The sequence below is a fragment of the Dermochelys coriacea genome, chromosome 4 (assembly GCF_009764565.3).
Source record: "Dermochelys coriacea isolate rDerCor1 chromosome 4, rDerCor1.pri.v4, whole genome shotgun sequence".
Lineage (NCBI taxonomy): Eukaryota > Metazoa > Chordata > Testudines > Dermochelyidae > Dermochelys > Dermochelys coriacea.
Genome location: NC_050071.1, coordinates 120,355,568 through 120,370,398, shown reverse-complemented (window position 1 = coordinate 120,370,398; position 14,831 = coordinate 120,355,568). Strand labels below are relative to the sequence as shown.

The window sequence follows — 14,831 nt, the reverse complement described above, 5'->3', positions numbered from 1 at the left end:
TCGGATGAAGTGAGCTGTAGCTCACGAAAGCTTATGCTCAAATAAATTTGTTAGTCTCTAAGGTGCCACAAGCACTCCTTTTCTTTTGCGAATACAGACTAACACGGCTGCTACTCTGAAACCTATGGAAATTGGAACATTTTTCATAGATGGCGAGATAGCAAATATGAGCAATACTTGGACAATAAAATCCAGTTTTATCATCAAACCGTGATAATGTGGGCTTTACTTCCAGAATTCATTAAGCAGTGGATCAATTTTATCATAATTATTAATAATAATAATAATTATTAATAATAATAATGAAAAACCTAAGTGTACAAACTAAAGTACTTCTATTGCTTGTAGTATTAGACTTTTTTTTAAAAAAAAATGTGTTTTCTTGCAATGCCAGTGACCACAGATTATCTCACTGAAACCATGTTTCTAAATGGTCAATCACATCAATCCATTGCATCGAGGGTAGGGGAGAGAGGGCAAAACTGGAGCACTGTGCCACTACGGAAGTGATGTGGAGCTTCCAAGAGTTCCCAGAGAAAGCCACTCCTGTACCAGTCTTAGAAGTAGAAGTGTGTGCTCCCTTCCACAGCCGCTGACTGGTGCAGGAAAGTATGAAGTCATCATCTGGAATCATCCACACAACTGCTGTGCTGCCTTTGCAGAGGCCAACACAGCAGTGATCTTGGTAATGTTGGCACATGGTTGCCTCTAGTCATTGTTTAATTTACTGATGCAATGGAAGCTGATTTGATAGCCTCATCTTTATGATGGTTCAACATTCCATGAGTGGGAGATGACAATGGAAAAACAGGGCAGATGTTCAAATTTTTAATCGTGAAGATTCTCACAGTTATCCTGGAAGGTATCAGTGTGAGCAAGAGTGAAAAGAAAGGTCAGAATGAAGAGCCGACAAATGAGCGCTGGCATTTGAAAGCCTGTGAACAGAACATCAACGCCTTGATAACGAGGAGTTAGGAACTTCTGAAATTCAGAAAGAAGAATGAAAGTGGAGGAAACACAAAGCACTGCCTAGCTGATTAAAAGTTGTAGAGCTGAACGCACTTTTCAAAGGGAGCATTAGTCACAGTGGTCAGGTGGCACATGGAACAGAAAGCAGAAAAAAGAGCATGAGGAGATGAAAATGGCTAGGCAGGTGGAGATCTGAGACCACTGAATACTATGTATATCATTTTACTGCTGCTTCATCCTCTCATCCTGCCCCATCCTTTTTTGTCAGTTTCTTCCATGTGTTGATTTTTGTGCTAGGCAATCAGGATATTGATGAAAGGGCCCCACTCCTATAACACAAATTAACACAATAAACACTATTAACACAAATAGTCTCAATCCTGTAATACAATTAAAAATATTAACAAATGAGACATGATCATCGCCTCAGAGGTGCGTGACAATTAGGGAACCCAGCCAATTTCTGCTGAAAAAATCTGGTGCCCATCAATAAGGGAAGATGGAATGATCTCATTATGAAGGTTACATGAAGCATCCACCATGAATGTGCACCACTATGTGCAACATTCAGTAAATGCATTTAACTGGGAAACATTCTACCCACATCTCCACATGTTTATTAGGTATTAAGTAAATAGCGTGTTCAGCTGACGTACTTTAACTGATCATATATAGTATAGGATGCTCATTAATCTAATTCTGAAAATTGATCCATGACAGAAATTTATAGCCCATAAAAAATTGAGTTAATTTGCAAGTTTGTTCACTGTACAGTACAGAGCAGCTGTTGCAAACAGTTCTAATTTTAATAACACTTGAGTGAACTAGCCAGACAGAGCAGTGAAACTGGTATTAAAGTATCTTGTTGGAGAAGATTCTAGACCTTCGACCAGTGGAGGATGCTGAAAATGCCACAGTCAGGAGAGCCAAATTTATCTCTGACATAAACAGACATAGTTTCCATGAACTTCAGTGGAAGGGGTACCTTCTTATGCCAGGACTAAATTTGGTCCTTATGCTACATTGCATTGATATGGTACTTTCTCAGAAGTCATCTATACAACATTCATATCGCATGGAGGTGTTGGATTACTAGGCCTTGTGCAGGCAGGAATTCTCTGGCTTCTTATTTCAATGTGGGGGTAAAGAACACCATACAGAAGAAAAAAATTGAATTAATTAAAGGACTGATGCAATGCACATGAGTTCTGTCCTCTATGATAAACTCACACTCCATAGAGGTATGCAGCCTAAAACAAGGTCTTCTGTGAATCTTACTTTCAAACCATGCAAGATAAGAACTCATGGTTTGTTTTCAGATCTCAGACATCATCATTGATATGAAGTAGCTAAGAGCGGGAGAGAATTCTGGGTACTAGTCTATGTAAATAAGACACCACTATACAATATTTTACTTCTGAATTGCTGTATAATGTAATACCACAGATTATAGTTTTTATAAATGGAGCAGGGACCTCGCTCTGAGCCCTATATTGTAAGTGAAAGTCTATATAGATCTTGGATTATTATTTTTTATTATTTAAGTTAGATGATTCATTCTCTCATTAGCACATCTGCTGAATACAACAGGGAAGATCCATTTTGGAATCAGGCTAGAGTTCAGAAATTCACACTAACAGGAATCAACCAAGTTTGAGAGAGGTAATCTACAGTATGCTCAAAAGAGCATGGTCTAGCCAGAGCTTTCCTGCTCCATTAGTTCTATAGCACTCTTTTAATTGAACTATAGAAAAGCACAGATCTCTTGTTTAAGAGATAGAAGTACTCTCTATCTTTGTAAAATCTACCAACCTGTAAGACCAATAGTATAGAACATTTCTAAAATAATGATTTGTAAAAACTGCACTGTCTTTTTCTGTTAAACAGGTCCATGATTACCTTAGGAGCAAGCTGTGTTCCCTTTATGAAAATGACTGCATCTTTGACAAGTTTGAATGTGCATGGAATGGATCAGACAGGTAACCCATCCTTATGTTCATCACTATTTTAATTTCACCAAGGGGCTGCCAAAGGATGGAGTATAATCAATAAATCATCTGTGACTTGTAGTTATTGTACACATCAAGTTACATTTTTCCATATCAGTGTCCAGTCTGTTATTACTGTTGCACCTTTTCACCCCCTCAGCCACAATTTAAGAATCTGCAAAAAGAAAAGGAGTACTTGGGGCACCTTAGAGACTAACAAATTTATTTGAGCATAAGCTTTTGTGAGCTACAGCTACAGCTCACTTCATCGGATACATCTATATTATGATATACCAAGTTAATATAATTAATACCACTGCCTCCTTCATAACAACAAGGATAAGATTACTTTTTCTAAGAACCAACTAGCTGTAGAAAGTGCCCTCACTCCTTGCACAGCATTCCCATTGACATAAATGGCTGGTCCTTGTGAGGACTGAGTAGAGTATGTGACCCATAATATTCACCACCCATATAAGCGAAATCCATCCCCTCATACATCTAAAAATGGGTCTGATTTTCTATCTCATACACACAGAGATACAAAATAATGCTTTATCATGTTATTAAATACATTATTTTCTTTGGACTACAGTTGCCTTTGCTCAGTTCCTATTTTACTCCAGGGAGAGAGGTTCTCTCTTTACTGAGGTGCTACAACCTTCCACCATATTCTTCATGCAGAGAAACTATATTCCTCTCTAATCTCTGACCTGGAACTGCCCTACTGAGTTGATGGTTCTCTAGCTATAAAGTACCTTTCTTTAGCCCAATAGGTGCACAGATGTTTCACAATTCCACAAATATACCGACCCACAATTCATAGAATTCCCCAGAGTATCATGGAAATTAGAAACAGGAAAGACTTACTGAGTCATCCTGTTAATGTAAAAACATTTCCTATAGCATATTCCCAAGTACTTCATCCAGCCTAGTTTTAAGTTACTCAGTCAACTGAAGTTGCAAGACCATTGCCTTTGGGATATTCTACCTGAGCTTAATTTATTTTATCCTGGGAAATGGCTCTGTTTCAGCATTGCGTAAATTCTTCTATTTTATGGACTACCAGCCAGTGACCACATTGGGGCAAAATCCTCCACAGTGTCTTGCGACACCTTGGGAGTAGGCTCTCTTGTGCCAGGGCTAACCAGTCCTAGAGAAGACTGCTGGTGCTGGGCATGACTCAAGATGTTTGAAAATTAGGATTGGCTCAGGTTTGGATAAGCATCCAGAGTTTTGGGTGCTTCTCTGAACCTCTTGAGCCTGCAGAGAGTAGATAGAAACATCAGAACAAGAGGCTTTCTCATGAGAGTCCCAGTACTACTTGCTTCCAGTCAGGGGATGGAAAGATCACCTGAATAGTCTTTTAGGGGGAATATTGACACTTATCCCAGCCAGAACCTGGGAGTGCAGAACTGCAAAAAAGTGTGGGTATGGGCAGGAGAGGGGAGTTAATCAGACATTTCAAAACCATCACAAAGCTTCAGGAGTTTCTTAATATCTTCAAAACCATTTCATCCATGCTTAAATGGGAGCTCTAAGACATTATGCTTGTAGGCCGCCATGCATTTGCACTCTCAGGTACTTTCTTCAGTAGATGCTCTCATCCTCAAAGTATCTGGATAACTACATGTTAATAATAGAAGAATTATTCAATATTGGGTTTAAAATGAGAGTAATTGTTTCAGTCTAATTCTCACTTGACAGATCAGAAAGATCAACATAGCATGAAATCAACTGATCCTCATTAAGTGGGAGCATTCCATTTGTAAAGGCTTAATTTATCACACTGTTTATATGTGGGAGGATAGTTAATCTTGCACAGTTCTGAATCCATCACTAAACACTGCTTATTAAAATGGATGGGATACCTGGCATGATCTTAAAAAAACAGCAAGCACAACTTTTGGTCAGATGTTTGACAAAAGACAACATTCATTTTATTTTAGTTTAGTTTAGTTTTTCTTTTCTAAACTTAGAACACTTCCTCTTAACAGGCTGAACAAGAATTAAATACATCACTGCCAATTTTTATCATTAGGGTGACACTTGCATTGATACTCCTGAACAAGGATATGTGATCTTGCTCATATAAGTGGCAATTATTTTGTTATTTCAGTGCACAAATATGGATTCTGTACTGGAGTTTTTTAAGGAAGAGTTCCTATCTTTTTAAAAAATACACATTAAGATAGATGGTCTGATATGTTAAAATATATATTTTAAATACAGCTTTTTGCAGAAGGTAAGACAGGCCTATTAGCACTTGGGGATTTTATGGGGAGTCCCATAACGATATTTGCGTTAATATAAATAATTACAAATATAAGGATAGCATTTTCTTTAAAAATGCTAATCTAGTTTTAGGATATTCAACAGGTTAAGTGGCACATTAGAAACATACATGGTTGCATTTAAAAATTAAAAGCATGATTATATATGAAAGTTATCATCTTTTTAGTTAGTTTTTGTTGCCATTAAGGACTTAATTCAGGATCACAATGAGTCCCATTGTTGAGTCTGTTTACAAAAAAATCAATGTTCACAAGCTCTGATTAAAACGTGATTGATGCTCAGTAACTCCAATGAACAGGAACTAATACAATCAGACAAATCCAATCGCATTTGCTGAAGGAAACATTAATCATTATATACTTGGGCAAGAACAGCAATTGCGGGAGGTAAAGAGAGGGTCTTAAAAATAATGCAACCAGCTGAGCACATATTATGTTAGTTGACTGTGTTAGAATAAACACATGCCATGTATAGTGTGTATATATATATGTATGCTTACATGACTTCAGAACATGCAAGCTTTACTGTATATAGCTGTTTTATTTAAAGATTTGAGAGTGCAAGTGAATAGAAAAATTAACTAATAACATGTAAAACAGTGTCCCCTTCCCATCGCCAACCTTGGAATGCAAATATGCACCCATTGTTATTTCAGGTTTTATCTCAAATGTTCTGGAATTAACAGCAATTGAACAGGTTATCTGTAAATTACAGTGTTCAATTTCTGTTTCACCTGACCTCCTCCTGTACATTCTAGATGATATTAAGAACTACGTACATTAATACCATTTAAAAAAAAATAAAAACTAATTGCTTGGAGGGAAGCCTTCAAAGGAGTATTTCTGCTTCCATGGTGGTGAGGGCCATACAAGTAGATAGATGAAATCACATACAATTATCGAAGAGTCCTATGTCTTCATCCAGTTAGCTTCTTGAGTCTACTCTAAATCTGCATAAGTGGCAAGTTCCAGTGGACTAAACCACTAATTTGCCTATGACTGCTTTAATCAAGATTTGGTTTTGTACACTTGTCTACTCTAGTCTTGTATGATGCAGTGGTGGGTTGATAGCAAAATCCACAGTTAAAATGTAGAAGAAATCACTCAGCAGATCAAGACAAAAGTTGGCATCTCAAATTTTATTTCTGAGGAGATTGGGAGTCCCTTGTTTCTCATTCCCAGTCCCATCCAGACCAGTTATATGGGTGTCCCATAGCTCCCGAGCCTATTATCCAATCTTGTCCATCAGCAAAGGTGCTAAGATTCCCCACTGATGCACCATCTGATTTGTAGTCATGAAACCTTCTGTCTCAAGCCAGTCAGTTCCCGACCATCACCGAATCATGTTGTATGGTTCCCAGGTGAAAATCAAAGAGAAAAAGTAATTCAGGAGAGCTGGCAGTATCTGAAGGAGACAATAGTAAAGGCAAAACTTCAGACTATCCCCATATGAAGGAAAGATAAGACTAATCGAAAGAGGCGAGTATGGCTCCACCAGGAACTCTTCAAAATGTGGAAACGTGGACAAGTTGCTAAGGAGGAGTACAAAAGAATAGCACAAGCTTGTAGGGACAAAATTAGAAAGGCCAAGGCACAAAACGAGTTACTAATGAGGCACCTAATGAGGGACATAAAAGGTAATAAGAAGAGGTTCTTTAATACATGAGGAGCAAGAGAAAGGCAACGGAAAATGCAGGTCCTTTATTTAGCAGGGAAGAAGAAATAATAACTGATGGTATCAAGAAGACTGCTTCAGTCATCACTAAAAAGGTTAATGGAGACCAGATACTCAAAACAATTAATATAAACAAAAAGGGAGAAGGAATGCAAGCTAAAATAGGGGAAGAACCAGTTAAAGACTATTTAGATAAGTTGGATGTATTCAGGTCAGCAGGGCCTAATGAATGTCATCATAAGGTACTTGCTGAAGCAATCTTGGACCCATTAGCTGTTATCTTAGAGAACTCATGGAGGATGGATGAGGTCCCAGTGGACTGGAGAAGACCAAACATAGTACCTATCTTCAAAAAGAGGAACAAGGAGGATACCAGGGAATTATTGACCAGTCAGCTTAACTTCAATACCTAGAAAGATACTGGAACAAATTATTAAACCATCAATTTGTAAGCACTTAGAGGATCATAGAATTATAAGGAATTGTCAGCATGGATTTGGCAAGAACAAGTCATGCTAAACCACCCTAATTTCCTTCTTTGACAGTATTACCGGACTGTTGTATTGTGGGAGAGCAGAAGATGCAATATAGCTTGATTATAGTAAGGCTTTTGACACAGTCTCACATGACATTCTCAGAAGCAATTAGGGAAATGTGGGTTAGATTCAATCAGTTGTGCACCACAATTTAAAGACCATACTCAAAGAGCAATTATCAATGGTTTGCTGTCAAACTGGAAGGATGTATTTCGTGACGTCCTGTTGGGGGTCAGTCCTGGGTCCGGTACTATTCAATATTTTCATTAATGATGTGGATAGTAGAGTGGTGCGCATCCTTATAAAATTTGCAGATGAAACTAAGCTGGGAGGTGTAGCAAACACTTTGGAGGCCAGGAATAGAATTAAAAAATGCCCTCAATTCATTGTCTGAATTCAACAAGATGAAATTCAATAAAGCAAAATGCAAAGTATTTCACTTAGGTAGGAAAAGTCAAATGCCCAACTACAAAATGGGGAATAACTGGGTAGGTGTTAGTACTGCTGAAAAGGATGCGGGGTTATAGTGAATCACAAATTGTGTATGAGTCACCAATGTGATGCAGTTGTGAAACAGGCAGCTATTCTGGGGTGTATTAACAGGAGTGTTGTATATAATACAAGGGAGGTAATTGTCCCGCCCTACTTGGCATTGGTCAGGCCTCAGCTGGAGTCCAGTTTTGAGCAACACATTTTAGGAAAGATGTGGACAAATGGAAGAGAGGCAATGGAGTCCAGAGAAGAGCAGCAAAACTGAAAAAAGTTTTAGAAAACCTGACCTATGAGGCCAGATTAAAAACAAACTCGGCATGTTCAGTCTTGCGAAAGGAAGACCATGATGGGGAATGTGACGTGTGGTGGTTCACATTCACTGAAGGTAGGACAAGAAGTAATGGGCTTAATCTGCAGCATGGGAGATTTAGGTTAGATATTAGGAAAAACTTTCCAACCGGAAGGACAGTTAAACTCTGGAATAGGCTCCCAACAGAGGTTGTATAGTCTTCATCATTGGCGGTTTTTAAGACCAGGCTGGACAAACGCCTGTCAGGGATGGTCTAGGTTTACTTGGTCCTGCTTCAATGCAGGGGGCTAGACTTGATGACTTCTCAAGCTCCCATCCAGCCCTACATTTCTATGATTCTATAGCTCCTCCTTTAAAGACCATATGAGCTTTGGGTGACATTTTTCCCTAGTGCAGAGAGCCAATGGGATGCTCTCCACATCACTGAAACCCTACATTGGGGTTGCAATGTGGGGGGCGGGGGGAGTATAACTGTTGAGCTTTGCAGCAAGGTCTCCACACCCTGGCCACTACTTGGGAGTGTCTGCATTGGCCCGCAATAGGTCAATGTTAGTGGGGGGTTATAGGCAAGGCCATAGGATCCATGGCCATGTGGAACTAGTGACCCGAAGACCTACTGACTTCAGTGAAGCCAGACTATCACCCCTTGCAATGGAGGATTTTGGAGCAGGACACAATCACTGTTTCAGACTATGGGCTGGATTAGGGGTCAGCTTGTGTTTGGGGAGAAGATAAATTCCATCCCTCTTTCTCCAGCCCCTGCAGATAGTCTTGCAAAAAAGCATGACTACTTAGGCTTTGTGCAAAGGTATGGAAGCACTGAGAGGGTACATGTCTCCTTTTGTGATTTTGTAGTAGATCAAATACAGTCACATCAAGTTTATTGGTAAACATCCTTTTATTAAAGTATTTGGGGATAAATGTTCTCATAGCACTTGTTTCTCTAAACTTATTAACAGTGTCCAAATCAGGGCCTGCTGCCCTGGGGGTGAGGATGGGTAAAATAGGACCTAACCAGGGTCACCCCTTCTCCCCTTTCACACCTCCCCTGGATTTAGAATGTGGAGGGGAGACCCCACACACACTCTAGGGACACTAGGGACCCAGTTGGTGCCTCCCCTCAACCACCCTACGTGAGCTGCAGAGAGGAGCCAGCCAGAGAATCCACCTGGTAGAAGCAGGAGCAGACCAAGCAGGCACCTTTGGACATCTAGTCAAAGCTCTGGAATGTTCTCTGACTTCCCTCTGCCCTGCACTGATTCGCTGTTTGCTCCAACCCCCGTCCCTTCTCACAGCCTCTTCACTTCAGGTTCACACCTGACTACACTCTCCTCTCCTGCCCTGTTCCTCTTACCCCCTCTCTCCTTTTCTTTCCATTTAGCTGATCCTCTCCTAAGTAAATTCACCCCCACCCGCACCCCAAAAAATTGTGGCACTAACCTGATGTTTGCTACCATCACATTGTTCACCCTGTATGTGTGTTCTACCCCTTCCACCAGCCTGTTCCTGGCTTGTCTATTTAAACAATATTATATCATTGTTTTCGTGTACTCCCCCGTTTATCTGTATTCATCTATTTTCTCTCATCTTATACTTAGATTGTAAGTTCTTTGGGGGCAGAGCCTGTCTTTTTGTTCTGTGTTTGTACAGTGCCTAGCACAATGGTCCCTGGTCCATGACTGGGACTTGTAGGTGCTATGATGATAAAAATAATAAATAATAATAATTTAAGGCTGTAAGGAAATGAATTTCACGTATAGAAGTCACAGATGCAATGAATTTGACCTTATCCTAGTAACTCCTCAAACATCTTCCTTGGCAACATTCATTTAAAGAAATGTGAAAGTATACAATGCTGTCAACTCTTGCTATTCTATAGCAAGTCATGCAATATCTGCTGTTTTTCTTAAAGACACAGCTCTTGGAGTCGTGAGCTTACATTTCATTCAAATAAAAGTTTCATAATTATGGAGACAACTTGAAAATTTGAACCTTAAAGGCCCAAGAATTAGAATGCAAATAAAAAGAACCCAAGAATTATTATTTTAAAATCTCATTTTTAATCAATCAATCTAATGATTTTGGGGTTCTGACTCATGATTTTTGAACACTTGGGATTAACAATATTGAAGCAACCTTACAGTCTATTAAATGCCATGAGACAACGAGAGACCATGTAAATTCAGAAGTCCATATATATTAAACTGCACAGTAACACAAGTTTCTGAACTCCAAAGAGTTCAATTACATGGCAGGGAAAAGTAATTGTACTGTACTGATCCACTCCTGTTCATGGTAGAGTTAGTGTATTCTGCTATTTATTCTTGCTTTTGTTTTCTCCCTCTTCAGTGTTATTATGACAGGTGCATATAACAACTTCTTTCGAATGTTTGACCGAAACACCAAGCGGGATGTTACCTTGGAGGCATCCCGGGAGAGCAGTAAGCCACGAGCCATTCTAAAACCTCGCCGAGTCTGCGTAGGGGGCAAGCGAAGGAAGGATGACATCAGTGTCGACAGTTTGGACTTTACTAAGAAGATCTTGCACACAGCCTGGCACCCAACTGAGAACATAATTGCTATAGCAGCGACAAACAATCTGTACATATTTCAGGATAAAGTGAACTCAGAAATGCACTAGACCTATCAATATCTTTCTGTATTTATAAACCAGCCTTTTGAGAGTTGTAGAAGGACATGATCTTCACAAAAGCGTGGTCGTTATGGTGGAATTTGTAGATTCCCTCCCTTCACCCCTCAGTCTGTATCATGGTTGGTGGCAACCAACTGTTTTAAATCACTGCAACTGTATAATTGTCTAAGTAAAAAGGCACTACTGTGAATTCAGTGCTGTGGTCTATGTCCATTTTTTAAACCATCAGGGGTATTCATTTCAGGACTGATCCTGTGAGGTGCTGAGTACCCTAAGCTCCAGCTGACTCTTGAAGGGACAATGCTTCACAGGACCAGCATCCTGCTGTGCTGCATTCTTTCACAGTCTGCAGTGTTTAGTATGTTATTAGAGCTTTTCACATTGGTCCCTTGATTTTTTGCAGGAATGCTTTCTGGGTTTTCAAAGACAAGTAGACTTATTTATGAGTGTAGGACTAGCTGTGTCCCCCATACATTGCTGCATACAGAAGGAAGGCCCTAGACAGTTAATAAGATGGAAGCAAAAGAAATTATTATGTTTATTAACAAGTGACAAGTTGTCCCTATTTCCCTTATGACATTCCCCGTCCCTAGCATTGAGCCCTCATGGAGTTCCACAAACACGTTTACAATTTTTTACTTCTGCTATAAATCCTGACTTTGTATTTCAACTTTCTGAGTCAAAAAATGAAGAGTGTTGTCCATAATCTCAGCTACCTTAGTTTAAAAAGGCAACTTGTTCTGCAGGTACATTTCCAATCACACTGTGGAATGTGACAATACATTTACAGTGAGTGCCATTTAAAAACTCAGGATTTGCCACTCCATGGTGACTATTCAACACATATAAAGATACACTGGTTAATGCATATACACGTGCTATTACAATTTTGAGATGGGATTTTTCAGAAATCCTCAAGTGTTGGCCTAACTCTGCTTCACTGAAGTCAAACATTGAGTTAAGTCAGTGCTAATCCCTTATGAAAATCCCACATGTGATGTTTATTGCATCACACTTATTACTTAAACTTGGTATTTGCAGAATCCCCAGGCAATACAGGTTTAACTGCTATGAATGGTAACTCAAGAGTTTAGCATGGCTCAGTGAATTTTAAAATGACTGTAAAATGACTGGATGACTCCTGGTTGAAACGGAAAACTAAAATTCTACTTAAATTGGTTTATACCGTTCTTTCTTCAATTGAACTTCAGTGTAAATGGAAGATATTTCCTTTAGGAAGTGTATAGAAATGGTGTACCGTTTTGGAAATGCTTTTTAATCTAGGAAATATTTCCACATGACTAATCTATGGAAAATTATTACCCCAAATGATTTCTTCTCAACTCATGAGTAAAGGAGTGTAATTGACTCAGATGCTTTGGCTGATCTGCTATTGTTAAAAATCCCTCACTTTGAAAAGGTTCTTTAACAACCTTACATTCTTCACTGACTTTTTGGAAAATGGAGAATGAACTAATAAATGAACCTGCATGCTTTTATATTATGATTTGGGGGGGAAAATCTACTTCCAAGGTTTACAAAAAAAGGTAACAACTTTTTATATGAAGTCTTGACATGACACATGAACTATGTATGTTTAAAATTTTTTAGATTGATACTGTCTATTCCGTGTGTAGAAGCACAAACGCATGTGCATCAGTTTCCAGCCATAACTATACACATACAGTATGAAATATGTAGGTTAATTTTAAAGGGAATGAGGAATGTTTGTTTATAAAATACTGTATACCCTAGAAGACGTGGACAGTATTATATGTACATATTTATTCTAATTAAAGTTAACAATCAAATTTTTTCTTGTAAAAAGGTTTAAGAATGTGGTAAATTGTATAGAAATTGTGTTAATGCCAAACTACTGCTTCAAGGGTGTCATACACTTTCTTTGATTTTTGGCCGCCTCCATTAACCTTTGTAGCCCAAAAATGCTAACAGCTCATACTGGCGTTTACTGCTAGAAGTACTGTAAAACATATTTAGCTTCTAACATCCTCAAGTAAGAGTCAATATGTAACTTATTATAAAGCAGATCTTAATACAACAGTAATACTATTTTTATTTCAAGTACCTTATTCTGTTTCAGGTTTGGGTACCAAAAAGATCTTATTAAAATAACTAATAAAATACATTTTTGGAGCTTTACAAAATTATTGATTTCCAGACCAAAATTATATGATGTGATTACTGAGGAAAATATGGAAATTCTTTTAAAAACCAGTATCACATTCATGACTCTCACATCACTGCTATGATTCAGTTTCCTGGTCTTCTTGACTGTAAGAAAGTTGACATTGTCATTGTGAAACTTTTAAAACTTTTTTTCGTTTTTGGTTTGAGCTTTCAGTGGTGTAGAGTAAATGATGGTAAAGTTGGTAAATCAGATTGTTTGGAAAGCTGTTGTACATGGCTGCATTCTTTGTGTTGCACAAATTAGCTAACTTGTTGAATAAAAATATAAATATGTTAATACCAGCTTTTTCAATAAAATGACTGTAAAAATTGCATAAACAAATAACTCTGAGCTGTGCCTTATTTTTAAGCTAGATGTTAGGCATGTAGGTGCTTTGGAAAATCCCACTGGTTACCTAGCCACATCTTTCAAGTGCTTAAACACGTTTAAAAATCAGGCCTTTAAGAGCCTAAATCCTAAATGAGACTAAGGATATGTTGACACAGCAACAAAAACAACAACAAAAATGCAGCAGAGAGTCTCAGAGCCTAGGTCTACATGCACAGGCTCATCGGGCTCACAATACAGCACTAAAAATGGCAGTGTAGATACTCCGTCTGGGGCTGGAACGCAGGCTATGAAAGCTAGGGAGGCCTTTTTTGTTGTTTTTGCTGTGTAGACAAAACGGCCTAAGTCACTTTTGAAAATGGTACTTAGACTCCTAAATTCCATAGGTGGTTTTAAAATCACCCCAAGTCGGAAAGAAACAAAGAAAAAAAATTATGATAGATAAATGCAAACAAAGAAGAAAACATTTTAAATCTATGCAGCTTGCATACAGACAAAGTTCCCACTGAAGTCAATAGGAACTTTGCCACTTTAAAGAAGGCAGGATACAGCAGGTAATTTAAGTTGAGAAAAACACGTTAAAATATTAACAGAATATTGTAATTCCTAAATGTTACATTCATCTGAGGAGGAGCCCGAGTTCTGTCAGAAGAGGGAACGTGTGTGTGTCTGTCAACACGTTTTTAATTATTTTAACACCTGACAGAAGAACTGTATGGGTTTATAAAATGCGAAGAGGGAGCCCTGGCCATCAGAAAAGAGACACAAATATTTAGTTTTCTCATTTTTTTTAAAAAACAGCAGCTAACATCAAATATACAGAAGCAGAAATTCTGTTAGAGCCACCCGTCAAGAAAAGATTCATGGTTAAGCAGCGGCACTGAGCCATTCCAGGGGAGACTTAATACTTAATTGGGAAACAAGTCACATGTCAAGATGAAAACAACATGGCAGGACAAATCCCTCAAAGAAGCAGTATTATTATGTTGTGGTGATACAAATTAAATCTGCAGTGCCAAATCCTACAGTGAGGAAAAATGCCCACTGAAGAAAATGACAGGTTTCAGAGTAGCAGCCGTGTTAGTCTGTATTCGCAAAAAGAAAAGGAGTACTTGTGGCACCTTAGAGACTAACAAATTTATTAGAGCATAAGCTTTCGTGAGCTGGTGAGCTGTAGCTCACGAAAGCTTATGCTCTAATAAATTTGTTAGTCTCTAAGGTGCCACAAGTACTCCTTTTCTTTTTTTGAAGAAAATGAGTTCATCTAGGTCAGACTGATTTGACCCACAGAGCGACTTCCACACTCAGCAACGCCAGGAGAGCAAAAGAATTTAGCATGAAGCTTCTTCAGAAACATGGCTAGATTGTACCTATCTTT

The 14,831-nt window shown here is 38.6% G+C and overlaps 1 protein-coding gene across 5 annotated transcripts in view; it reads left to right on the top strand.

Moving 5' to 3' along the window:
• PPP2R2C (protein phosphatase 2 regulatory subunit Bgamma) overlaps window positions 1-13,891 on the top strand; it is a 295,114-nt gene extending 281,223 nt beyond the window's left edge. For 4 of the 5 annotated variants that reach the window (XM_038400508.2, XM_043512483.1, XM_038400511.2 and 1 more), the window contains exons 9-10: window positions 2,857-2,948; window positions 10,614-13,891. In XM_038400508.2, the coding sequence (XP_038256436.1) occupies window positions 2,857-2,948; window positions 10,614-10,905 (384 nt within the window). In that variant the 3' untranslated portion in view covers window positions 10,906-13,891. The remainder of the gene's footprint in view (window positions 1-2,856; window positions 2,949-10,613) is intronic. The other variant, XM_038400509.2, reaches the window with a different exon arrangement.
• The last annotated feature ends 940 nt before the right edge of the window (window positions 13,892-14,831 follow it).